This window comes from Taurulus bubalis, assembly GCF_910589615.1.
Source record: "Taurulus bubalis genome assembly, chromosome: 1".
In the NCBI taxonomy this organism is placed as follows: Eukaryota; Metazoa; Chordata; class Actinopteri; order Perciformes; family Cottidae; genus Taurulus; species Taurulus bubalis.
The window spans coordinates 40,133,986-40,159,583 of record NC_136589.1 but is presented as its reverse complement, the minus strand read 5'-3'; the positions used below and the strand labels follow the sequence as shown (position 1 = coordinate 40,159,583).

At 42.5% G+C, this 25,598-nt stretch overlaps 4 protein-coding genes across 4 annotated transcripts; 3 read left to right on the top strand and 1 right to left on the bottom strand.

Moving 5' to 3' along the window:
* Positions 1-1,358: 1,358 nt before the first annotated feature.
* On the top strand, positions 1,359-7,053 carry eif3f (eukaryotic translation initiation factor 3, subunit F). Its single transcript, XM_079215411.1, has 8 exons — positions 1,359-1,482; positions 1,700-1,770; positions 4,852-4,931; positions 5,033-5,170; positions 5,262-5,353; positions 6,149-6,285; positions 6,416-6,529; positions 6,892-7,053. Exons 1-8 carry the CDS (start codon positions 1,371-1,373, stop codon positions 6,967-6,969), a joined length of 822 nt encoding a protein of 273 aa, XP_079071537.1. The 5' UTR covers positions 1,359-1,370; the 3' UTR covers positions 6,970-7,053.
* Positions 7,054-7,508: 455 nt separating this feature from the next.
* Positions 7,509-8,322, bottom strand: LOC306734070 (MICOS complex subunit MIC26-like; the record flags this gene model as incomplete). The annotated part of the gene is made up of 1 exon (XM_079215400.1): positions 7,509-8,322. The coding sequence occupies one exon, from the start codon at positions 8,320-8,322 to the stop codon at positions 7,735-7,737; it is 588 nt and encodes a 195-aa protein (XP_079071526.1). The 3' UTR covers positions 7,509-7,734.
* Positions 8,323-9,259: 937 nt separating this feature from the next.
* On the top strand, positions 9,260-11,228 carry dnaaf6 (dynein axonemal assembly factor 6; the record flags this gene model as incomplete). Its single annotated transcript, XM_079232831.1, has 6 exons — positions 9,260-9,361; positions 9,822-9,882; positions 9,983-10,088; positions 10,439-10,535; positions 10,831-10,916; positions 11,091-11,228. 6 exons carry the CDS (start codon positions 9,260-9,262, stop codon positions 11,218-11,220), a joined length of 582 nt encoding a protein of 193 aa, XP_079088957.1. The 3' UTR covers positions 11,221-11,228.
* Positions 11,229-12,406: 1,178 nt separating this feature from the next.
* pip4p1a (phosphatidylinositol-4,5-bisphosphate 4-phosphatase 1a) lies at positions 12,407-25,360 on the top strand (the record flags this gene model as incomplete). Its single annotated transcript, XM_079230132.1, has 7 exons — positions 12,407-12,539; positions 13,517-13,710; positions 17,324-17,430; positions 19,674-19,779; positions 22,090-22,142; positions 23,288-23,378; positions 25,217-25,360. Exons 1-7 carry the CDS (start codon positions 12,419-12,421, stop codon positions 25,358-25,360), a joined length of 816 nt encoding a protein of 271 aa, XP_079086258.1. The 5' UTR covers positions 12,407-12,418.
* Between the last annotated feature and the right edge of the window lie 238 nt (positions 25,361-25,598).

Here is a 25,598-nt window from a genome sequence, read left to right as displayed (position 1 = left end):
TGTCTCTGCCTGTTTTTTCACTTCCTCCCTCATTTAAAAGCAAAATTAGCACACACACACACACAAAGTATGGTCAGTCCATGCATGTGTGTGTGAGTGTTGTGTAAGTGCACTTACTGCTTTGTTAAATGTGGTTGGTTTATCCTGCAGGCCTGCTGGGATTTCTTACATAAGTGGCATATAAATAAGAGAAACTGAAATGCACGTTTGTTGGACATGGAGTGTCTCTGACATTTGTTTGCTCAGTAAAATGGACTCCTGGTGCTCTTTAGCCTTGCATGATGCGCGTCCATTTGGACAAATGGGGAGGGAGGAGGGGGGTACGCAAGAAGGAGACTGATGGTGACAATCAAGATGACGCACGACCTGATGGATGGATGAGAAATAGTCTCTATTAGAGGGTCTCTGTTCGTCGGCCAATGGGCTCCAGAAACCAAAGCAGGATCATTTACAGCTTGAGAATGATCCAAATCTTACCTGCTCAGTGGGAGCGACGTGTAGACGTTATATGAGAGACCCGGATCGGAGCAGATGATTTATCGTAAGAAAAACGAAAATCTGATCCGAGAGCGAACCGCGACTGGCAGCGTTATTGGCTCGATGACACCCATTTCTGGTGTTTACCAGCGTCGCAGCATCTGTCCGCTCCTTGTTCGCTTTTCCAGGAGAAGAAAAAAAACACACACACGCACAAAAACAAAGACCACCTCGATCCGACCACTCAGCAGTTCACAATAAATAGAGGGCGACGCAAGAAAAATGGGAAGAAGAAAAAAACAAAACAAAAAAAAGCAATCACTGTAAAAAGATCACGGCGTTGGTTGTAGAACATGTGTCGGGCAGTGGACTTGCGAAATGGTGGCAATAGGATAGCAACCCGGCAGCGTAGAGAGCTCCATCACCCGTGCATCTGATGGAGTCGGTCAGGTGTGCAGCACTGAGCGGCAGAGGATGCTGTCATCAGCCTCAGACGCTTAACAGAGGCATCTCCCTCCTCTGGAGGCCTTTAAAAAAATGTTATAACATAAATACATTGTATTTATTGTCTGGTCAAAAGGACATAGTATAATATCGATTATTTGTATTTTTAATAGGCTTTAAATGTTTCGTTTTAATGCAAATATATTTGTTTATTTGTGGCTCTTCTATAGGAAAGACAAAATACGCAAGACCCCTTGAGAATATAAAATACATAATAAATAACTTCTCCTGATATCCGACACGGACACACAACTGGATTGTATCATGAACAGTATCGATGACTCGATCATAATCACGCGCTGTATTAAGAGCCGCTATTCGGCCGCCGGCCTCTAGGTGGTGCTATATGTGTCCCACCCGTCGGTGACGTCACTCCCTCTCTTTCCAAGATGTCGGTTTACGGGCCAGTGGTGAAGATTCACCCCGTCGTTCTCGCCTCCATCTGCGACTCTTACGAGCGGAGAAACGAGGGCGCGAGTCGTGTGATCGGGACCCTGCTAGGTGAGCAGACGGTGTATACATGTTACCGGGTGGTAACCGTCGTGATTAAAGCAGAGTGCCGCGCTGACCGGCGGGTGTTAGCTTCGATGCTAACGCACGTTGGCTAAGCTAGCTAGCTTATATCTCTCTTATACCAGCTGGCTGTTTGCGAGCTAACAATGCGAAGGCGGTTAGCTCGATGCTAAAGCTTCACTTTTAACGTGTTTGTCCTCCTCAGGTACTATTGACAAGCACTCCATCGAGGTGACCAACTGCTTCTCTGTCCCCCACAACGAGTCTGAAGATGAGGTATGTTCTCCCACTCATGTTGCTCAACAGGCCGGTGTGTGAACGCCAGCTTGCCTTTAATAAACGAGCAGGAGGGATCCTCTCCTCCAGGTGCATTGTTTCGTCAGCTTCAATGGCAAATTGTCATCATATCACTCACAAACGCTGAGGTTATATTGTTTTGCTACAGCAGCATTTCTACATATAAGTAAAGCAATATTACATGTAAAAATACTCAATATATCTTTAACCAATAACAATAAATTGACTAACAAAACAATAGTGGAAGATGGAGCCAAACAAACTACTTGTGATTGTTTCTGGTCGTGATCTGCACATGGGTCACACAAGTTTCTGTAGATGTTGTGTATAAGTCTAGTGTTGGTGTGATAAGGGGCTTCGTGGGAATTTTATAGGCAATCCAACACAAAAGCAGTGGTTCTCAAACTTTTTCTGTAAATAACTTCATTTTGTGACTCCATATGTTCTTTCATACATAACAGAATAAAGAAAATTGCAATCACTTTCAAGTAAATCAAATTGCTTCATCAGACAATTTTTAATTTTTTTTTCAATCACTTGGAACAATGCAAATAAAGTTCTATCTGTGCAAAAAATAACTAATATTTAGTTACAACTAAATAGCTAATTGTGGAAAACAATAAGCTATTTTTTTTTTTTGCCAAACAAAACCGAATGAGTGCAGATATGTGTCAGCCATCAGGTTGCATCAGTATTAGTGGCTGCAGTGAGCCTCTACACATCTTTTTAAAACGGGGTTGTAGATTTGATACAATTCATGGTCAACATTGACCTGAGATCTGTATTCTGTTTTGAGAGACGCAGAAAGGACCTCACGGAGACTTCTGGCAAAATGCCAAAAATCGTCGAGTCGCACAAGCGTAACCTGTTAACGCCGTGGCGAGTGTGAGAGACATGAAAATCCCTCACCTTTTCAGCGAAATTCGCCGTTTTGAAACCAAAATAGGTAACCTACGTGAATCGTGTAGATCCGAAGAGTTTTTGGGAGAGGGAGGGGGGGGGGGGGGGGGGGGTCAACTGACCGCCGTTTCTGAGATGGGAGTGGGACACGGAAAAAAACTGAGGTCGTGATCATCTTAGCAATAGAAGATCTTTGACATGTCGAGTCTTGGCCAATCAGCGTTAAGATGTCTGCAGCGGCTTCATTTCCCTCCCACCAGTTTTTTAATGGAAGCTAGTCCATTGTTGGAGAGACAGCGAGTGAGATTACTGGCAGCGGAGAGTCCGTGGCAGCGTGTGACGTCAGACAGGAGAGCGGCGAGTCAGCGGCTCTGCAGTTCTACCTACCGACACCTCACTACATAGGAGAGGACAAGTGGAGATTTTATCCAACTTTTATTGTAATAAAAAAACTAAATGAGCTTCCTCCGTAGGGTGGCCGGGCTACTGTTTATATCTAAGGGTTTAAGATCTACGTGTAGACAAAAGTGTATCCTCCAGTTAATTATAATCTATATAATTATGCTTTTTTATTTATATATGTTATGTAGTTATAATCACTGTCACACAGAGAGGTGTGCATGTTCATGTTTACCTGGTGGAAACATTATTCAGTGTTCTAGACTAACAGTGACGTCTCCTCAAGGTAAAGTGGTATAACAGTTTGACTTAATATGGTCAAATAACAAGGCTGGTACATTATACATATTATGGCATATAAGTGTAATATTATGAAGTGAAATGTAGTAGTAGCAAAACAATATTCAGTATAAAACAGCAGTATTGCATATTGTAAGTATTAAGTCTACAAAATGTATATATATACACACACACACACACACAACCGTTCAAAGGTTTGGGGTCATTTAGAAATGTCCTCATTTTTCCTGTTTTTTTCAATGAAGATAACAATAAATGAATCAGAAATACACTATACATTGTTAATGTGGTAAATGACTATTCTAGGTGGAAATGTCTGGTTTTTAATGAAGTATCTACATAGGTGTATAGAGGCCCATTTTCAGAAACTATCACTCAGTGTTCTAATGGGATATTGTGTTTGCTCATTGCATAGAAGACTAATGGATGATTAGAAAACCCTTGTGCAATTATGTTAGCACATCTTAAAACAGTAATGCTGGTGAGAGAAGCTTTACAACTGGCCTTCCTATGCATAGCATCACATTTGTGGGTTCCATTATACTCTCAAAATGGCCAGAAAAAGAGAACTTTCATGTGAAACTCGACAGTCTGTTCTTGTTCTTAGAAATTAAGACTATTCCATGCAGGAAATTGCGAAGAAACTGAACGTGTGTGTGTGCGCGTCTGTTCGCATCGGGGTGGAACTCCACCATGCGCGATAAAGAGATCAGAGAAGTGTTAACACGACCATGTAGAGGCATAAATGACAAGCTGTCGTGTGGATAATATAAATAAAATATGGCCGTTTGTTTAATAACAAAACAAAGTGCAGACCTGCTCTATAGGAAAGAGAACCTTAAATAACGACTTGTGATCTGGCGCTATCGAGAAAATTACAGAGGGAAGGGGGTTTCTTCAGGCGGGCACCCCGCCCCCTTATTATAACGGTGCATTAAAAAAAAAAAAAATAATCTCCGATGTCTCATGTTTGTTTCGACCAACTTCCACGCTGACCTATGCTGACCTCACCAGAAAACACAGCACCATCTAGTGGACTGAAGAAGCAATTGATTGTATTTTTTTAAGACCAAAAGGTTTATAATTGATATAAAAGATTGATACTTGGCTTCCGTGTATCAATACAATATCGCACGCAAAATATCGCGACACTATGCTGTATCGATTTTTTTTTTTTCCTGCATCATGACTAAGACTCCTTTTTCTTTTTTGTAAGCTAGTGTAATTTTTGTTTTTTATGCTCAAACTTTGTTTAGTAGTGTAAAGATTTTTGTTGTTCATTATGAAACTGTAGCGGGACCAAAGTAAAGTTTCCTGTTGGACTTCTTAAAATGGTATTTATTGTATATGACTATTGAAGAAAACAAACATGGTTGAGCTTGATACTAATACCTGGTGACCTGGATGGTCGCCTCACATTGCATTGTAAAATGTGTCAAATTGTAACCTCTTTGCCGACAGGTTGCTGTGGACATGGAGTTCGCTAAGAACATGTACGAGCTCCACAAGAGGGTGTCGCCCACCGAGGTCATCATCGGATGGTGCGTCAGTTGAGCGAATTTGAAATATATAAAATGGAATTAGATTTTTTTTATTTATTTTTTTTACAAAAATCTCACCACAGTGCCGTCTGTCCTCATAGGTACGCCACCGGCTTTGACATCACAGAACACTCGGTGCTCATTCACGAGTACTACAGCCGCGAGGCCACCAACCCCATCCACCTGACGATGGACACGGCGCTGCAGAGCGGCAAGATGAGCATCCGCGCCTACGTCAGGTTGGCTGATATTCCTGTCATGGACTTTTTTTGTGTGTGTCACTCCAGATTGAGACTGTGTGTTGAATGTGCTTGTGTATCTCCCACACAGTGCGCAGATGGGCGTGCCAGGAAAGACTGTTGGTGTGATGTTCACCCCACTGACTGTCAAGTATGTCTACTATGACACTGAGAGGATAGGCGGTAAGAATACAAACAATACATTATGACTGTTTGGAAACAAGTGCTTACTAACTAAATATCTGATTCTTTTTTTTGTTTTGTCATGGGGAGAAATATTTGAATTGCAGTCGTAAAAATGTAATGGTGTGCATGTTAATAGTAAATCAACTTAAATAATGCATATGGGACTGTTCACATGTGTTAAAACATGCATTTAAAACGGCAGCCATGCCGCTTTTACCCAAGGTGCTTTGGGGTGTTGCACTAAAGTCGCGTCTGCCGCTACTAAGCAACCAAAACCTGCGTGCTGCCACCACAACGATAATGATCAAGTTGCTGTAATTAAACAGTAGGCCTCGCAAACTAAACAACGATAAATGGGTTTCCAGCGCCGCGAATCCCTCACAGTAGCTTTCCTGCTCGATTTGTCTGTGTGGGATTTGTCCGACCTTTCAACCGGGCGTTCAGTCCTCGTTCGGCCAACGAGTGAAGCGAGTAAAACGGCCCGTGGAACAGATGGTAACTCTCCCTGCACTGAAATGATTAACTTCTCCTCCGTGTATTTGCCGTAGACCAATATTTACGGAAGAATGAAAAGATATCGGCCAGCTGTGATTGGTTGCTCACGTGAGGTCCAAAAGTCGTGAAAACTAGGCGCTTGCATGTTTATTAGTGACTTTGACTGAGCAAATAAAAACATGCAAACTTCCCCATTTGATGTGTTTTTGCAGCCGATATACTTTAATCTAACTATCTCAGTACTTTTCTGGTAATTGTAGTACTGTACTCTTAACGATTCCCATCCGCTTGTCACAGTGGACCTTCTGCAGAGGACGCGTGTGCTTCCCAGCCGCACCAAGGGGCTGACCTCCGACCTGTCCCAGGTGGCTGGCTCTGCAGCCCGGGTGCAGGACATGCTGACCACCATGCTGGCGTACATCGATGACGTGATGGTGAGCATTTATCCTCTGAAAGGACGAAGCGATACGTTCTGTCGTTTGTTTGTTTTCCTGGTCGTATTCCAGCGAGATAATTTGTGAAGTATTTACGCTTGTGATGCTAATGCTGTTCGATCCGTCTCAGTCTGGCAAAGTGGCGGCGGACAACAGCGTGGGCCGCTTCCTGATGGACCTGGTCAACAAGGTGCCCACCATCTCAGCCGAGGACTTTGAGAACATGCTCAACTCCAACATCAATGTGAGTGCTCCTCGTCCGCTTAATTTCTCCAACAGTTTATTCTCATCACTGCTGATGGTCGGCGTCGTCTTCCTTATTGGATTCAGTTCATCTCCTTCGGCCTTCCGTTCTTGTTTTTAGCACATTCACACACTTCCTCAGGCTCTGTTTCCTGTTATTCGTGCTCTGCCGGCTCCTCTAGTCTCGTTCTTCTTTACACACAGCTCTCTGTCCGACCTCAAAGTCATTGACTTGTAACACTGTGCATAATCAGGGATAAGATAGATAGATATATTCTTTGTTAATCCCCTAGGGGAAATTTGTTGTCGCAGTAGAAGAAGCTCGTGATAACAAAATGTTAACGCTCTTGTTTTGTGTTGCAGGACCTGTTGATGGTGACCTACCTGTCTAACCTCACCCAAGCACAGATTGCTCTGAATGAGAAGCTGGTGCTCCTCTGAGACGGATTTCATTAAAGTGATATTTAATTTTGTACAATTTTCTTTCTTTTTTTGGGCTGAGATGAATAAAGATGTTTAACAGTCGTACAGTGTTAACCCTTAGATTCCAGGCGTTGTCTTTGGTAATATTGTTATTACTAACAATGCAATTTATAGTTTTCTCACAAATGAATAATGTACATTATGGAAAAGGTTGTGTTGCTAATGTAATCTGGCTTTTTGAATAAATGTCCCAGAGTCACGTATTAGTCGGCTCATTTACCGCCGTTACGGTGTTTCACATTCCAGGGCAGCAACTGATGATTATAATAATTGAATTTCTCAACTAATTGGTTCATCATTTGCTCTATAAAACATAATAGTGTTCATAATTTCCTGAAGCCTGTAGTGAGGTTTTTTAAATGGCTTATTTTGTCCAACCAACAGTCCAAAACTAAAATATATTCAGTTTACTTTTCATATAGTAAGTCAAACTTGTGACACTTTCGCTTTGGAAAAAGTTGAACTTGCAATCAACAAATAAACTCAACCAAAAAAAGTGAAAGACAGTTTATTTTTTTATTAATTCTTTACATAAATATACATTCAAATCAGAAATCCTTCACATATAAAAGCCCGGCCTGAGTTACATGCGAAGTTTAGTGCAAGAAAGTGGGCCTGAGGAGGTCACACAAGATTACAGCCTGTCTAGGTAGCACGTGTCAATCTGCTGGATCAGTGAACAAAAAGCAGATTATTGTTGGTGTTGCAGTCACACTAGCATCCTCATGGTTTATTCTCTGAGTCGGTGCCTTTTCTTTGGGGCTTCACCATCTTCTCCAGCGCGGCGTAGCCCTGCACCGCCCGATCGTACACGGAGTCCCCGCCGGACCTGACGGCGGCCGCCGCGCGCTCCGGGTAGTAGAGGGAGGCGCTCACGGTCATCAGGCCCGCCGGGTACACGAGCTTCTTGACCCGGGAGCCTCTGGCGAGAAGCAGCCCCAGGAAGCCGGTGAAGGCGATGACTCCCGCCCGTGGGTAGAAGTCCTTCGGCGGGTTCTTCAAGTACGCGTAGGTGTCGCTCCCGCATCTGACGGTGCTTTGAACTCTGGGTTTAATTGCGTCATAGGTGGCCAGACACCAGCGCGCGTACGGCTCCGTTAACTTCCTGACGGAGGCGACTCTTTGCTCCAGCTGACCCGCTTCTTCGAGCTCCACATGCGGGGACTCCCGCCGCGGAGCGCCGTACAGAGTCAGTTCGTCCCGGAGCAAAGGGGCGGGGGTCTCCGGCTCCTCGTCACCGGCGGCGGCGAACACAGGGGTCGGCAATAAAGTCGCAGCTCCCGGCATTGCGCTACCTGTCACCTTCAACATGATCCCTACGGGCCATGTGTTTCGCTACGGTGTCCGAGGAGGGACATGACGCGAAAAGACAATTACGCCGCCTTTCTGTTCTGCAGAAACGTCCAAGATCAGATAGTTTTTGGAAAGGTTTTTATATGCGGGTTCTTCACCATGAATTAACATTGTATGAAGTGGTAATAAAATGTGTTTTCCATTATTTGTTATTTAATGGGCAGTAACTGGTGGAAAGTGTCGGCACTTATTCTTTAATTCAGTAATTCCTTGTTATGCCACTTTATACTTCAATTTTACTACATTTAATTGGGAGATAGTGTAGTTCCTTCTCACACTAATTTGTATTTGACAGCTACTGATTCACTTTTTAAATGCTAAACATGATCTTCTTATAATGAATGCTACCTTGTTATAGATCAAACTGCTTATTCAATACAATGTACAACATCGAAAGTACTTAAAATTACCTCAACCAAAGTCAATATTAAAATGCTGCAAGACATAAATGCATCAGCAATTATATTCTGACTAACCCGGCACTTTGAGGTGGACCTAGTTCCTTTTTTAATTGTTTTACTTCAATGTTGAATAAAAAATGTCCTCAAATTGTGTTTAAAAAAAAATCTATTCATTGTTGTAGCTATTCACTGTTTTAATTTAGTATGTTATTAAATGAGTATTGCAATGTTTAATTTGACTATTTGTGACTTTTGCGTTCAGTTTTTCCTCCATTTTCACCCGTTCATTTGCGCGAGGGTGTTCCTTATCCGTCACTGTGACGTCACCGGTTGCCATGGAAGCGTCAACAGAAACGGCCCATCACGTTCGTTTTTCCACTATTTCTTTTTTTACCGGTCGCCGTTTTTGAAGGAAGTTATATAGGTTAGTTGTTTCGGTGTTTTTAAATATTTATCTATATAAAACTATTGACAGGTATAAAGTTGTATTCTAAATGGAGTGTTTTGGAGCGTCATCCGTTCAGCAGCTGCAGGCTCTCTCTTCCCTGTTATCAACTCAGCATGATGATGATGATGGTGGTGATGAAGACTGTACGGTAAAATATTCTGCTCTCTGAGCCTCATGTAGTCTGCTCCGATTGTGACTGTTCATTTGTTTCATTTGGCCCTTAATGCTGTTCTTAATGACTTAAGTCTCAAATAAAGGAAGACACACAAAGTAACTTGAAAATAGTTATTCGCTTGTTATATTTTCTTTTATTCTTATAGAGATTAAAGATGAAATGACTGGATGCCATTAGTGCCATTTATTCAAGTGTCTATTTCTCATATGTTATCTTTATTCCATTTGTCATTTTACCAAACAATTGACTTTAAGATATAATTGACTGTCTTTATTGTTAATGTTGCGCACTTAATCCCAAACTAATAGTCATATATTCTAACCTATGGCAGAGGAAGTTTTTATGTGTATATGTCTGTGAAGCAAAAGACTAATTTCCACGTGAGAGGCCTAAACGCTCCGTTGGTTTACAATAACATAATTAATCTCAACAGACCGCTCGTGCAGGACTCGGTCCTGGACACATCGGCCCCCCACCCAAAAGAGATCAAGAAGGTAATGCTTTGTATTTCTCTTGCACATAACTCTTAGAAGAAGAAAAATACTCCTCAGTCATTAACAGAACTTGTGCATGTGCGTATTGCTGTTTATTTAGTGTCAACTGCCTGTGAGAAGAAGAACGGCAAAGATATATGGAGCGAGGAAGAGGTGGCCGAGGGCTCCCAGTATGATGACCTCGCTGACCTGCGGCCACAACCTGAGTATGATGTTTGTAGTTGTTCAGTGTCTGTTTGTGGTCATTTTGGATCTCTTTGTAGCTGCTTTGCATCTCTTTGTGTCTTTTTTTATGTCTCTCTGTAGTTATTTGTTGTCTCTTTGTGGTTGTTTTGGTCTCTTTATGGCCTTTTTTGTCTCTTTTTTATTCGTTTTCTGATTGTAGTCTTTTTGTGTCTCTTCCAGAGTGAAAGGGAGAACAAGACTGTCTGAAATATTTATCACAATTAAGCCTCAGCTGACACTCATATACGCTTATTTATGTATGTTGTTGTTCTCTATTGATTCTGTCCATTGTGATGTCAAGTGCACTTTATAGTGTAACCTTTGTGTCCAGGTATGAAGTAATCCTGAAGCAGAGTGTGGGGACAGAGGATCTGTTCCTGGGCTTGAGCAGAAAGGACCCGTCCTCCATGTGTTGTGAAGCCATGCTGGTAATTTATCGACCACCACAGGATTTGTATACTGAACTAAACTTTTTGAAGCTGTAAAAAAAAGAAAGCAATGTACATGGATGTGATCAGGGACAGCAAGAGACACACAGGGATATTAAACATCTTTCTTTTTCACCACAATCCAGGAAATAATGATCTATTACAGCCTGAGCTAGTTTATTAGAACTGAAAAAGCAGTGCTTATTAACAATAGTGAGAAAATGCTGTATCCTTTGAACAAAAAGTGAAGATTGAACAGTGTATTAACGAGGCTGACCTTTCCCCTCTGCCACAGGTGAAAATCAAACTACCAGACACCGAAGCAACAGAAGTGGTCCTGGATACGAGAGAAAAGTTCCTCGATCTCCGGACGCCAAAATAGTAAGGGATGCTTTGAAAATGTTCTCTTTCATTTTTAATCCCCTCGGGACGGAGTTCAGACCAAGAGCTCTCCCATCCCCATGACATTTCCTTTTAATCAGAGGGTTGAACATCCTCCTCCATCAGACAACGCTCTCGCTCCTTCTCTTAACCTGTGTGCTCCCCTCTCTTCAGCAAACTGGGTCTTCACCTCCCGCATCCGACCCACAGCCACGGGGGAAAGGCTCAGTTCTTCCGGGAGACGGGGGAACTGGAGGTGACCCTGCTCATCAAACGCCCCATGGATGTGATCAACATGCCATGAGAAAGAATGACTACAGCCAACTACTGTGGAAAAGACACACAGTAGTTTGATCTGGATTTCATGCATTTCTATTTATATGTCTTCTCTGATTCCAGAGTACTAAAATATGTTTTTTCTAATAAACATGTGTCTAATCATGTGATTGTTTTCATACTTTCAGGATGATTGCCTTTACACGACGAAGGGGAAAGACATACATTAAAATATTGGTTAAAATATTTTCAAGTCTGTCGTTACACGCCCGTATGCTATGTGGTTGATGACTTTTAATTGTTCCTTTTCTTTGGGCGGAAGATGCCCATCCTCATTTGGCTCTCAGACTCCTGACGCCTCATTAACTTTGTCTGAAAGTTGGAATGCGTTTGTGCACAAAAAGAGCGGCTGTGGATTTCGTGCCCCATCTCTTTCATTGCTGTCACACTAGGAAGGGATTAATTCAGGGCCTGTGAAGACAGCACACATTCAATTTGATTTAATAAAATGCGTATATATGCTAAAGAAAACATGATCTAAAAGATGAAAAGATAGGACCAGAATAAAAGTTTAGAAACCAGAATTAATGGCAGTGCATGTGTCTAACTGTGTAATATTCCTGAATATTCTTCGGCACTTTACTTTGACAGCACCATTGTATGTTAATTTAAGATTCTATTTCACTACATTTTGTAGTGAGTTATGACACTTTTCACGTCACTTCATTTATTTAAGAGCTATTTTTTCAGATAAAATGTCATTTGCATATATGGCTAACAATGATATAATAGTATAACACTGAAGATAGATACTCGGTATTATCTATTAGTTTTTAGTTTTAGTTTTTTTTAAGTTGATATGCTACTTTAACTACAATGTTTGCGAATACTTTAATACTAAATGTGAATTATAAAGAAAGATATATAAAAAAAACCATCCCGGATCCATAGATGGGAAACCCATGCATCTCACAGGTCGGCTCCATAACCCCGATATAGTGCAGAAGTAGCACCCCTGGGTGAGCGGTGCCATACCTCCGCAGCAGCAGTGATGGTGGTGGTGATGATGATGGTGGTGATGGTGGTGATGGTGTGATCATGTGACGGCTGCATTTCCGACACAACAATACAACATTGGTCTGTATTCACGCTCCCACTATTCCCTCCCTCCCTCCCCCCCACCCCACCACCACCACCACCACCTCTCCCCACGCCTGGCTCTCGGTATGGCGGACGGCGAGAGGTCCCCGTTACTATCGGATCTGGGAGATGGCGGTCTCGGCAGCGGTAACGGCGGCGGGGTGTCTCCCGGTGCGGCGCCGTACGGAGCGCCCAAGAAGCCCCAGAGTGAGTATCCATGGTGGAGCCCTCTCTCCTCTCCGCCGGACTCCAGTCTCAAGGAGCCGAGCTAACGTTGGCCTCCACTGACAGGGCAGTCCGGTTAGCCCGCCTCCTACCTGGCCTGTAGTGACTGTGTTCGGTGCAATGTACGCGTTTTAAAGTCTGTCTTTATGGATGAAATGTGCCATCTTTTTGTTGCAACCGGTACTTGAAACAAGAGACTGAAGGCCTTAGCAACCAACCAACCTAGCAACCGTTAGGTATTAGCTTGGTAGCTAGCTAGCTAGCTCACTCTTCTAGCACCGGTAAACCCGCGCGTGCTAAGCTTTACTTGTGCAGTTCAGCAATATTAATACGAAGACGTATTTTAATTTACGTTCCCTGACGCACATTTTTGCGTGCATTTTTAACAGCGGAATGCCGGCAAGCTAGGTAGCTGGACCGCTTAGCTAGCTAGCATCTGAGAAACACCTGATTTGATTGACACATGAGACAGCCATTCAGGAGGCTGGTGAGGGAATGCTGCGACCAATGGCGCCTCACATAGGGTGGGACATGCGGGTAAATACATTAATGGGAAATGTATTGCTCCCAATTGTGTTTGCTCTCACAAACTGTCTGCTTGCTGACAATGTAGAGCAGATACCGTTAGTTAATGTAAGTTTCATCTGGTTTCTACATTAAACTGTCCCGTTTACTAACTCATTCCTAATCCGACGTCTGTCTCTCACTAATACTAGACTCTTTTTTTGTTGAAACTAACCCCAATCAGCATTCCGAGAGTGTTTTTCGTCTAAAGCTCCTTCCAGTCCACCTCGAGACTAAATCGTATTATCTTGTTAATCGCAACATAAGAGCTTACTTGTCATGGGAATTTAGGCCTTTTTGCACAACTCTAGTAATTGTGTTCCTGCAACAATCCATTCATTTGTTTCTGGTCGGAGAACTTTTGTTATTCACCATTTCCGCCTTATCCTGTGCAGGCTTCCCTCCGTTCCCCAGCCCGACGCAGCCCTCCGTGCTCCTCGGGGAGGACCCGCCGCCCTACTCCCCTCTCACCTCCCCGGAGAGTGGCAGTGCACCTGTTATCAGCTGCAGGGTGTGCCAGAGCCTGATCTCCGTGGAGGGAAAGATCCACCAACATGTGGTGAAGTGCGGGGTTTGCAATGAAGCCACGGTATGTTTTCAGAGTAATGCACACAAAGGTTTTTCCACATCACTTTTTTCTTCCTAAAATCAATCTAGGCCTACAAAAGACAAATTCACTTTCATCAAACTTCCCTTTTAAACTAAATTGCTAAAAAAATGAAACGTATGTTATTGTACACAGACACCCACTCAAGACCGCTCTAAACCATTAATTCAAATTAATTGATAAAATCAGTTTATCGGCCATCTCTACTATACTGTATGCAGTTGAAAGACACATAGATGTACACATACTTGACCAGTATTTTACTTTAAAGGGTTGTTTCACACAAATTACAAAAACACATTTTCTCTCATAAACTTCTAGTGGTGTCTACCCACACGGGAGTTTTAGTTTCTATTTAATCCAGCCTTTGAGATATGTGTCTCTAACATTTTTGAGGTGAATTTCATTTAGTTTTTGGTACTCATCTGTTTCCAGAATCAGTGTCCTCATTACTCTGGATAATCCACAGAGGTCACTAATAGTCCCTGTAATCCGTGTGGAAAGGTTTTTTGCTAGAAAGTTGTTTTTAGAAAGTATTTTTTGTTGCTATTTGGTTGAAAAAACCCTTAAATGCGATGGCTATAGTGTTAACACATCATGAAAACCTTTATGAAGTATGATGTTTATGATGATTTATTTAATCTGCTTGGTCCGTGCGATGTAATTTAAATGTATATGAAGTATTGTAGACGCGCTGTAGGTCCTCTTCCAAATGTTTACTATTGGTTTGTGATGTAAACTAAAATATTTAACACAGTCCGTGTTGTGTAATGCTACTGCACAAATATTTTGTAAGCTCTTTGCGAGTCAATCAAGTAGGCAAGATTTTGACTAAAAGTACATGTCAGGCTTTGATTTATTAATGCCAGTGGTCAGAATGAACCGCCACTACTTCAGCAACACGGATAGCGCCATGCATATATAGATATAAATATGCATTTATTTAATTTTAACAGTACAAAGCACAGAGAGAGACACTTGTGAAACGAGCTGGGTCGCGTCTGGTGGAGTCAGATGCGTTGTCTCCTCATTACTCAGTCAGTTGAAAATAAATAAATAATATCAAGTTTTGATCATCACTTGAGGAAAAAAAGCCTCTCAGAGAAATTGTACCGATTGGCGAGTTGCATGAGATAGTTGCTGAAGAAAGTTGCTGAAGATAGCGCACGTGAAATCGTCTCCTCGGTTGAGCGTCACCAGCGGTGAAAATCGGATTACAGATGGAAGTTGAAGTGTGAAATGTGGAGGGAACATATGTACATGTGCAGAAATATGTTCAGGGCGTGCACATATAGATTGTTTGACACAACCCACATGGAACATACAGATGAGGTCGCAATTTTGGACCGAAATCGGTTTCATCGTCGGCGTCATACAGTAAAGTTTTGGCTCAAATTCAAAGATTTCTACATGAATATGGACAGAAGGAAAAACATGGGTTTGATCTTTTTTTTTTTTTTGTGTGTCAGTCTTCCGTTGTTAATTAGCCTGATGAATGAGGCATGTTCTGATAATTCTGTCTTGCCCAGCTTTAATTTGACGGATAGCGCGAAAAGACAATTATCACAAGTAGTAAACAATTATAAATTGTTATTTCACTGCCACAGATTTCTGTCTTTGGTAATGTGGCAATAATCACAAGGCAGAACATCTCTGTTCTCTCCCCGTCAATCAGAGCTGATCGAGCGGAAGCAATTATTATATATTGAGACGTCCCATTCAAAGATTCATAAAGAAACCTATTTCATTTAAAGGTGGTGGAAAAGGTAAATTTCCTGCAACTGCACAATATTTTGTTTCAAGTCATACACTTTTGCTTTAAAATGAGCAGAATAATGGAAACACCTGTCAGTATAATGTTGTACATTTCAACAGCAACACAGTCTGCAGCAGCCATAATGACATTTAAATGTTGACAGTGACACCTCTCTATATTACAGTCATTTTAATCAGTAAAGGTGACTGAAATTTGACAATCCACCACATAATGACCACATGTAATATTATTTTTCATGATTACCTCCCTCCCTCCAGTGCGGATACAAACTCCACTCCCACAGCTGTTGGGAGGGATATTAATGATGGAACGGGGAGCTGATGGTACTCAATCTGATCTTGTTAGTCAAAGTTTTACTGACGCAATGGAGAGAGAAACCACCAGCAGGATATTCTATTAGCTCCAGAGGAAGGTGCGTTGATGGTGCAGCTGTAGTTGTGTAATACAGAGTGTTTGCAGGTCTCCCCGTGAGCTCAAACGATGTCCTTGACAACTGATTTTGTCTGGCGGTGTAATGTGACCTTGTGAGACGATACAAACAAGACGTGCACCTGGTCGTTAAAAGAATACACTCGTTCAACATGTAATTCTTAGCAACACATACATATTAAATAATTGGAGGATCGGGGATACGTCAAGCCAGTTATGTTGAGATATAATGCGACCAATGTGAATACTAAATACTGTAGCGCATACGGCAATAACAATATTCTAATATACAGTAGGAGGAATACTAATACAGGATCAGATACTTTTTCTATATTTGTTCCCCTCTGTTGAGGTGCGTCGCTAAATACACCGGCTGCTTTGCAGAAAGTCTCCAGAAGGCTTTTATTAATAAATGTCATCGCTCCAGACTATCTTTTGACATTTGTTTCACTTGAACATGATATAGATATAGAAGCACCCACGAATTTCACCGCGCCTTTTTGGTGCCGCAATAATATATTTTAAGCGTTTTTACTTTTTTGTTGGTTCCCATATGCCTTGGTAATTTCTTAACACAATATTTACATGATTGTAAAAAAGCAATACAGGTGAAGTTAGATGCTTTTTTTGGATTAGATGGGGCCCTCTCCGCCAAGGATTTTTGGTCGGTCTGAGGAGCCTTTGTCAACATTACTGCGAATAGTAGATGAAGAAGACAAAATGTAAAATGTCACGTGAAAATGACTGACTAATGTAAAAGTTATGTAATTAAATGTACAGTGTCTCACACGCCCACATGCACACCTTTTGAATGAATCCGGCACCTCAAGGCATCGTACGAGACAAGTGGCAAGTTCGGGGTCTATGTTGGGTCTTTCGAGGGTGGAGACTGATGTAACGGTCATGGCTGTGTTTCTTCTTCTTCTTTTTCTTCTTCTTCTTCTTCTTCTTCTTCTTCTTCATATAAATACAATCAATAGTTCTCTTTGTTTGAAATCACCGGTATGTTTTACGGCCACACACACGCACCAGACCGCACCGGTGCGACCGATAGAAATGTTCGGTCGCACTTGACATATTTTGGGTTAAATATGCGACTCTGAACGTGCAAAGAATGAGCGCTCGATGTGCGAATGATTGCATTGCTCTGTTCAGTCGTTTCAACGGCAACAAGCGGCTCTTGAACCGATGAAAACTGTCCCTCCATTGCGTACAACGCAACTACAGTACTCCGGCTTCAAATATCTCCCAGCGTACCTCTCTCCTTCGAGTAGCATTGGTTAATTCTCATCCGTCAAGAATAATTGGCTTGCAATCTCCTCTATTCTACCTCGTTGTTGTGCCGTCTTCTCATCTGCTCTTCCTGTGCGCCTCTGTCTCCCTCTGCAGCCCATTAAGAACGCCCCGGCAGGGAAGAAGTACGTCCGCTGCCCCTGCAACTGTCTGCTCATCTGCAAAGTCACCTCCCAGAGGATCGCCTGTCCACGGCCATATTGGTGAGTGTGAGTGTGAGTGTGAGTGTGTGTGTGTGTGTGTGTGTGTAAGAGAGAAGTGAGGCAGAAGGTAACAAGGTGCAGTGGGAGCAGCAGTCCTCAATTAGGGCTGTGCTCCTGGCACAGTTTGCAAGCGGCGCTCAGTGAGTCGGACGAGGAAATAACAGCCTCATTAGAGCAGCCGCTTCACGTGTTTCACTTCTGCACTTCATCCGTATGACGTCGGCATGGGTACTATACGTGTTCATGTTGGGCCACATTTAATTGAGCAATGGGGATTATGTTGAGGTTTGATTTTCAATCGGCACCTTGCAGCTAAATATCACATAAGATGCTTTAATTATGAGCTCAATTCCTGCTACTAACCAAATACTCGCATAGCAAATTCATTAATATATATACTGTAAGTCTCTTTAAGTGAACGGTTCCATGAGTTATAATGAATGTCCTCTTTCTTTTTTATTTTATTTTCCAGTACATAAAGAAAGCGTCACTGGGTAGCTTCAAGTTCAAATACAGTTTAAGAAAGAAAAGTTTCTGTTGCCTTCGGTCGGGAAATGAGCTGAACAAAAAGCCATAAAACACTGTTTACAGGGCAAACAGATGTGTTCTGGTTTTTTATTGTTAAAAAAAAAAAAAAAACGGAAAGCAGAAGGCTGATTTCAGTGTCTGGGAATAAACGGCTTTGGCAGCTCATGCGAACATCATGCTGCTGCAGCCGTGTGTAATTGGGAAGAGAGATACTGTGCTTTTTACTATACTTCATTTTCTTTTATGCCCGAGGTAGAAAATGTGCAAGACCAACATGTTGAGCCGTCTTTTTAGGGAGTTAAGTTTCTTCTGCAATGTAAGTGTGTGTCATTTTTTTTTTTTGTCATAATGATCTGCAGCACATCATTCATCTGTCAGCTTCAGTGCAGATCATAAGGCAGTTTGCTTTAAAACAAATATTTTGTCATAAATGCACAAGGCACTTTGTTTTTTATTTTTTAAACAAATTACATATCCTCGTATCTTAAAAAAACAAAACACATTTCACAACTTGCCCGCAAACCAGTAATGTGCTTTGAAATTACTGCACGTTACGACTCAGGAATCTTGTTCCCAAAATGTGTTTCAGTTTGAACTTTCTTTAAAAAATATTGCCTGTACTTATGTATCACAGATATTGTTAATATAAAAGAGATGCTGCAATTTGTTTTGCGTGGTGCGTCTAAAAACATCAGCTGTGCCGCTTTCATCCTTCACTTTAATTTTGTTCACACTTTGATTGCACCCATCTGGTGTAATATAAATACATTTAAGTACTTTTATATACTTTTAATTGCTACTGTATTCACCTTCTTTACTGTTTTTTATTAATCTTACTGTTATTTATATTACTTGATTTTTTCTTACTATGTGTGTTTCTCTTGTGTGCAAGGCTGCTGTAATCCTGCAATTTCCCCACTGCGGGACTAATAAAGGATTATCTTATCTTATTTTATCTTTATGGGACGGTGTGTCCTGTCCTGCGATGATGATGATGATGATGATGATGAAGAAGTGGCTGTAAATTAGCAGCACTGACTCGCCTAAACAAAGTCAAAACAAAGAAATAGATATCCAGCAGCAGGAATCCCTCACAGTAGCTCTCGTCTGACTTCTCAACCGGATGTTTGCGACATCCTCGGAGGAAAAAGTAAAACAACTAACTCCTCCTCCACGTATTCACTGCACACTGATATTTACGGTGGAAAGTAGAGCCATCTGCTGGCGTGATTGGTCATTCCTCGTTACACGGCACGCCGCTCTCTGCCGGGTTCCCGAGAGATGAACTATTTTAATCTCGGGGCCGCAGCCGTCGCGCCCTGAAAAATAGATGCTAAAGGAGGGGAAAAAGGTGGCAGAGATTCCTCAGAGGCCACTTTTCCTGCATTAAATTGCTCCGGAGAGTTTACCTTCCAACCGCCACTGTTTTGCATTCGATCCAGACATGCTGACTGGAGCAGACGCTTCTCTGCTGTCCGATCAGGGACTCTGAGCGACTGTAGTCGTCTGAGGAGGAAGCTGATTAAAGAAAAGCAAGTCTTAATGATAACGAGAAGATTGGCTGCTGATGAATCCCCCCCCAAAAAAGTTAAACTGTCGTCAGCCTTTCCACAGAGATAATTAGCTTTTCACTTTACACTGAGTGATTTCTCGAGCCGCTTGTGGTGTGAATGTTCATTTTTTTAAAATCTTTTTTCCTCTCTGTCTTTTTCCAGCAAGAGGATAATTAATCTGGGTCCAGTTCATCCTGGTCCGGCCAGTCCTGATCCCCAGCCGGCCGGGGCCCGGGTCTCCTGCGGACACTGCAGCAACACCTTCCTGGTACCACGCTCGCTCTGTTTTAACGTTTTATTTCTGTAACCTTGATGAAATACAGTTGTCATTTGTTTCACATTTAAAGGAATAGTTGGGTTTTTTTTTGGGCGAATTTGTTTCTTTTCTTTCTTGCTGAGCGTTTGATGAGAAGATTAATTCTACTCTCACGTTTGTCTGTCAAGTACGCAGCCACCAGCTGGCTAGCTTAGCTTTAGGCTTCCAGACACACATGGAAGTGGTATTGATCGTCTGATTTCACTGTTTGCAAAAAAAGAAAAGGAAAATAATAACTTTTTTCCAAAAATGCTCCACTAACTTTTTCTTCATACAAAAATCGAATTATTTTTCTCTTCACATAGGCTTTTGAAATAACAAAAATCTAACTACTATAATTTTGTATTTATTCATCGAATTAGTAACAATGGCATAAAACGACGCTTATTGATTTTTGCTCTTATCAGCCTCTGACAGGCAGAAGGAATTGCAGCAACAGTGCAAAGTATTACGTCTCTGGCTCAGGTCCCTCTACGACCTCTTTAAATTGAATACGGTCTGAAAAAGGCACAACCAATAAAATCACATCCCCCTATAGGGAGCTGGGATCCGTTAAAAGTGTTCGTGAAGAGGTGACTCATTACTTTGTACAATAGCTGAATAATAAAACTGCTTTTGGCGTGTGCTTCTTTGGCTTCCGGCCGGAGCTCTTAGCGTTTTATTCGCTGAAATATCTTGTGACGGTTTCAGTAGGCCTGCAAGGTTTTTGTTGTGAAATGTACTGTAGCACAGCCAGAAACGGTGAGTTATTGAAAAGCACCGTGGCCAAGTAAATGTTGAGTTATCGGTGGAGATCAATACACCCCACCAACCCTGCGCTGATATATCGTGGCCATTTTGTGCTAAAGAAGGGAGTAGAATGTTAACGTCAGTGCTCTTTAACAATGTGTGCGACAGGTAAAGATGGTCGGGATATATGGCTGAAGAAGAGGAGAAAGGGCAGAATAGAGTTAGACGTTGGATGGATGATTGAAGGTGTTTAGCATTCAGGTGGACCTTTTAGAGACAACGAGGCTGAATGAAAATCCAAATCTCTGCCCTGAGTGGCGGCGCAATTAACCTTTTTTTTGTCGCAGACCTAGTGATAATGTTCTCTGTGCCTCCAATACAGATTATTTTCTTTCTTCTTCTTCATAACAAGACGAATGCATAGCATGCACGGCGTATTCTTCTCTGCAGGCTGTACACATGTATCACCCCTCCAAACGTGAGGGAGGGAATAGATGTCTGCAGCCTGAGAGGAGACTATTTTTCTTTGTCATTTTTTCTTTGGCTGGCGCGCACGCAAGCACCTGTTGCCAAGAGCTGGGATGGTTTGGTTAAGTTTTTTACAGTAAGTCATCAATCCATGCAGCAGCAGAAGCAGCAGAAGGAGCAGGCGTGTTTATACAAGGCCGCCTGTAATCCGACAAGGCATTTATTGTAAGTTTGTACAATCTCCTTATTCACTTTGAGTCAAAGCATTGGCCCCGTCAGGGCGGATTTGTACTCGCGTCGATTTCAATGCTGAATTAGTGAGTGAACTTTTCTCCTCTTTTTTTTTTTTCTGTCATTGGAAGGTCAATTGTTGGTGAGAAGAAAAAAAAAAAAAAAGTTTTTTTTTTTTATTATAGATTAGAAACACTTTATTAATCCCCAGTGGGGAAACTCATTTGTCACCAAAAGTCAGAGTGCAAAGCAGACAAGAGACAAATTAAATAACAAAACACCCAAAAATGCCAAAACGAAACAAGACACATGACCGATATCAGAAAAGATCCTGAATCTAAAAACCACAACTACAGTACAGATGTATTAATCTACTAGTCCGTTGTTTTCCTCCAGGATGCAGCTTTACTCCACCTCCATAAATCACTCTGGTCTCTTCTATGTGAACCTTCTGGCCAAGACGAACGCAGCAAAACATTAACTCCAAATGCCAACACATGATCAGCAAGCCGTGAAGGACTTTGCACTTTTAACACCTCCACATATTTGCACTTAGCCGTTCCTACCTTTTTTTTCTTTAGCAAATACATTTGAACTCTCTGGATATGTTAATGTTGCCTCGCAAGTAACGTCCAAAACAAATCATGACCATTTTGATAGAAATGAACATTCTTCTGATTCTGAATGAGAATCTGAACGCTGGTACTTGATGTACTCATACTGTTTTTTGTTTTTTTTATCATTTATTACAACTCATATGTCAAATGTGTTTTTTTGTTTGTGTGTGGCTGAAACTGAAGGTGTGCATGTCTTTTGTCTTTTTTGTAATATCAGTGGACAGAGTTCACAGACCGGACGCTGGCCCGGTGCCCACACTGCAGGAAAGTGTAAGTAGCTGTAAGCGATTCATCCATCACATCCCTCCGTTCCCACTGCGCTCCTACATTGTAGATTCACGCCCCGAGGCGGTCGGCTGAAGCTCTCACTCGGCGAACGCTCGGCTCTCGGCGAGCGAGCAGGTAATGGCTTCGGGGTCCGTGGCGGCCGCAGAGCGTCAACGCGCCTTGTGACATCACAAGGTTTCTCATCGCTGGGACCTAGCTCCGCTTGTGCTTCGTACCTCGGGAGTTTCCTTTTGACTTTGCTACAAACCGCATTCCTAAGTTCACTGGGCGTCTCTGAACTGGAGTTGGCGGGCATGTGATGCGTATCAATTCATCTCGGGAACACCGGGAAGGAATTTCTTCTAGTTTGGCATTATGAACTGGTCGATGGTCAAAGGTCATTTTTGAAGAAGAATGAATATGCTAATTATGAAAAATTCCCAGACAGACATCGATGTGGTTCTAGTTTCGTGTGATTACTGGTTTTGAACAGAACCGTGTCGATAAAACTTCAAGCTTTCAGTGTCTCGCTGTCCATTTAGGAGCAAATGGAATCTGTCAGGCTGAAGCAACAGGTTGCCTCGTGTTTGAACCTCACATGGTGCTGAAACCGAGGCGTCACGTGTGTCAGGTGCATTACTGCAACACACAGGTGGGTCGTAACGGTTTTAATGAACAGCTTTAGTCATCAGATTTAAGTTGGTCAGGTTGAAAGAACCCCAGGAGCGGCACGGACCCGGGACACGTGTTGAATTTCTGCAGGTGTTTCTCTATCATCTTTCCTTACCCTCAGCCCCGCTGAGTTTACCTGCTTTGGTTGCAGTAATAAAAAAAAAGAAAGGTTATGCATTCCCAAAATGTGCAAACTAAAATGTTTGATCCTGGAATAGTTTATGTGCTTAAAAAAAAAAAAATGTATGTTTCAACCCACATCCTTATTATGTAATAGGACTTTTTCAAATATGGTTTGACAGGAAACGCAGGTGTGAATATTGAAATGAATGCTGGCTGAATTCTATTGAGCTGCTCCAGTTTCAAATTGCTGCCGTGGACAAGGCTCATATCATTGTGTTGTAGATTTAATTTCCTAATCTAATTATTGCCGCCCCCCCCCCCCCTCCTCCCTCTCTCCTCTGTGGGTCCTGCAGCTCCTCCATTGGCCAGAGGTATCCCCGGAGACGGAGCTTGTGGTGTTTTCTACTCTGCATGCTGTTCAGCATCTCCACCGCCGGGCTGATGGTGAGTGGACGCCACACATGACGGCCGACCTCTCGTCCAGCATTAACATGAGCTCATCGATATCTGGCCTTGGAGGGCGTCAACAGAAAATAATAGCCCTCGTCTCATTTCTTCCAAAAATCCTGCCTTTTTTTTTTTTTTTGGTTATTTCATAATATGCTGCTCTCGCAATTGCAGATAAAAACAAAGGCAGTAGGAAGAAGCGATGCGATCGCAATCTCCCCTTTTTAAACAAGGAGCCCGTGCTCTCCAGACGCCATGTGACAGGCCACCATTTGTCAGTGAGACGCAGCACAAACAGAACCTGTCTGCCTGTAAGCAGCGCTCAGGTCTGCTGGTTCTCGTCTTCCCTTTTTCCTGTTTTGCTCTCCGTTACGCTGTGCATGCAAATAAATATTCATATTTGTTATAGTTTGTACGTCGCAACGATAGAGCAATCTCCCATTTATAGATCACAATTTGGCAGACGAGACTAAAACCCAGTTTACCTAGAGAGAAGTAGAGCGTCACTACATTCTGCTCTACAAACAGCAGAGGGTGCAAGACGAGCATGAAACGGCAGAGATGCACTTAACACTGTGTGTGTGTGTGTGTGTGTGTGTGTGTGTGTACAACATTGCGTAATGCGGGCGTAGTGGCAATATAATGCCGTGCCGTGAGATCGTGTTGTGTTCAATAAAAGCAGAAAAATAAAAAAAAAGGCCGTTTTAATTATAAGCACGGCACAGGAGCACGAGTTTTGACGGCTTAATCTCCGAGCTGCGGCGGTAAACTTTATCGGCAACGAGTAACGGGATCAAACCATCCGTTCCAGGCTGCTTTTAATTAGAGGAATACTGGAGCGGTTTTAAAAAGTACACGAAGGTAGTTAAGAAGATCCATCGCCATCACAGCTGCGAGCTTCTGGAGCTGCGACGTAGTCCTGACTCGTGAGCCAAGAGACGCCATTTAAAAACTGCCAAGGCCCCGGAGAGCAGCTTGAATCGTTAAACTTCACACATCGCTTACAGGAGGAGAGGGAAGACTTTAACGTATCTGTTACTCTTTCAGCATATTTGATGTTTTTCCCTCAGCTTGGCACGAGCTGTTTTGATGACCTCGTCGTTCGATACGGCTGCCGGTCGCGCTCTCTTTAAAATAACGATGAAGGGAATCTGCCTGACACACAAACACTCACTTGTAACACACACAACCTGAGTCTCTGCCTTAAACATGTGCGGCAGGTCCTCTGGCATCAAAACAGGGAACAAATCATTACATGAATCCTATGATAGACAGCAATACAACCATATATCTATATAGATATATTGATGAATAAAGCGCCTCCTAGTTAATGTTTCATAACTCTATTTCCACTCGTTCTCCCCATATTAGCTTTACTCTGGTGCTGTGACTTTGAAACCGGAATTCATATTTCTATATTCTCAGACGGTCCCTCTGGGTTCTCTCAAAGTCACTTTTACCATCCTCATTAAATAATTTTCTTCGGAGCAGCTGCACACTCAATACTTGATGGCGAAGATATTTCCTCTAGTACCCCCCCCCCCCCCGACAATTCAGTGGCGATGCATCAGTCTGCTGCAGGTGGATTGATCACAGCCGTTGGATGCGTAATTTGTGAATTAGTGTCTTTGATTAAAAACCACATTGCTATGCAGTCATTAAAGAAAAAAACACACCGGTTCATCTTTTTAAAATCTCTGGATTCTTGCACAATTTGCACCAACATAAATGGGTCATGTAATAACATTGTTATTGTAGCTTTAGCGCCCTGTCTCCGGGGCTTTTCTTGTCGCCGTCACGCACTCAGCATGTGGTTCTCTGAAACGTCTGTCTAGGCTGGAACGTGGGCGAAGGCTGAGACGTACCAGGGGATCTACGCCTCGTGGGCCGCGCTGCTTCTCCTGGTCCTCGTCACCTTGGCCCGGGCCTTCTACTGGGCCTGCATGAGGGTCAGCCAGCCGCTCCAGAGCTTCTCATAGAGCGCCCTGCTCCTTCTGTTCCCAAACCCAACCAGGCAGGAGGAAAGATGGCTTTAAAGAAAAGAAAAACGCACACACATGCACTCACACAAAAAAACTAAACAGATTATTTATTTAAATCCAATTCCAGAAAGAGAAACTCCTCCTCCTTCTTTCCCTTTCTGTCAAATATGGTTCTCAAACTGGATGGCGGTGGCTGTGACTGCTATATATCTATCGGTAATTATGATGACGCATA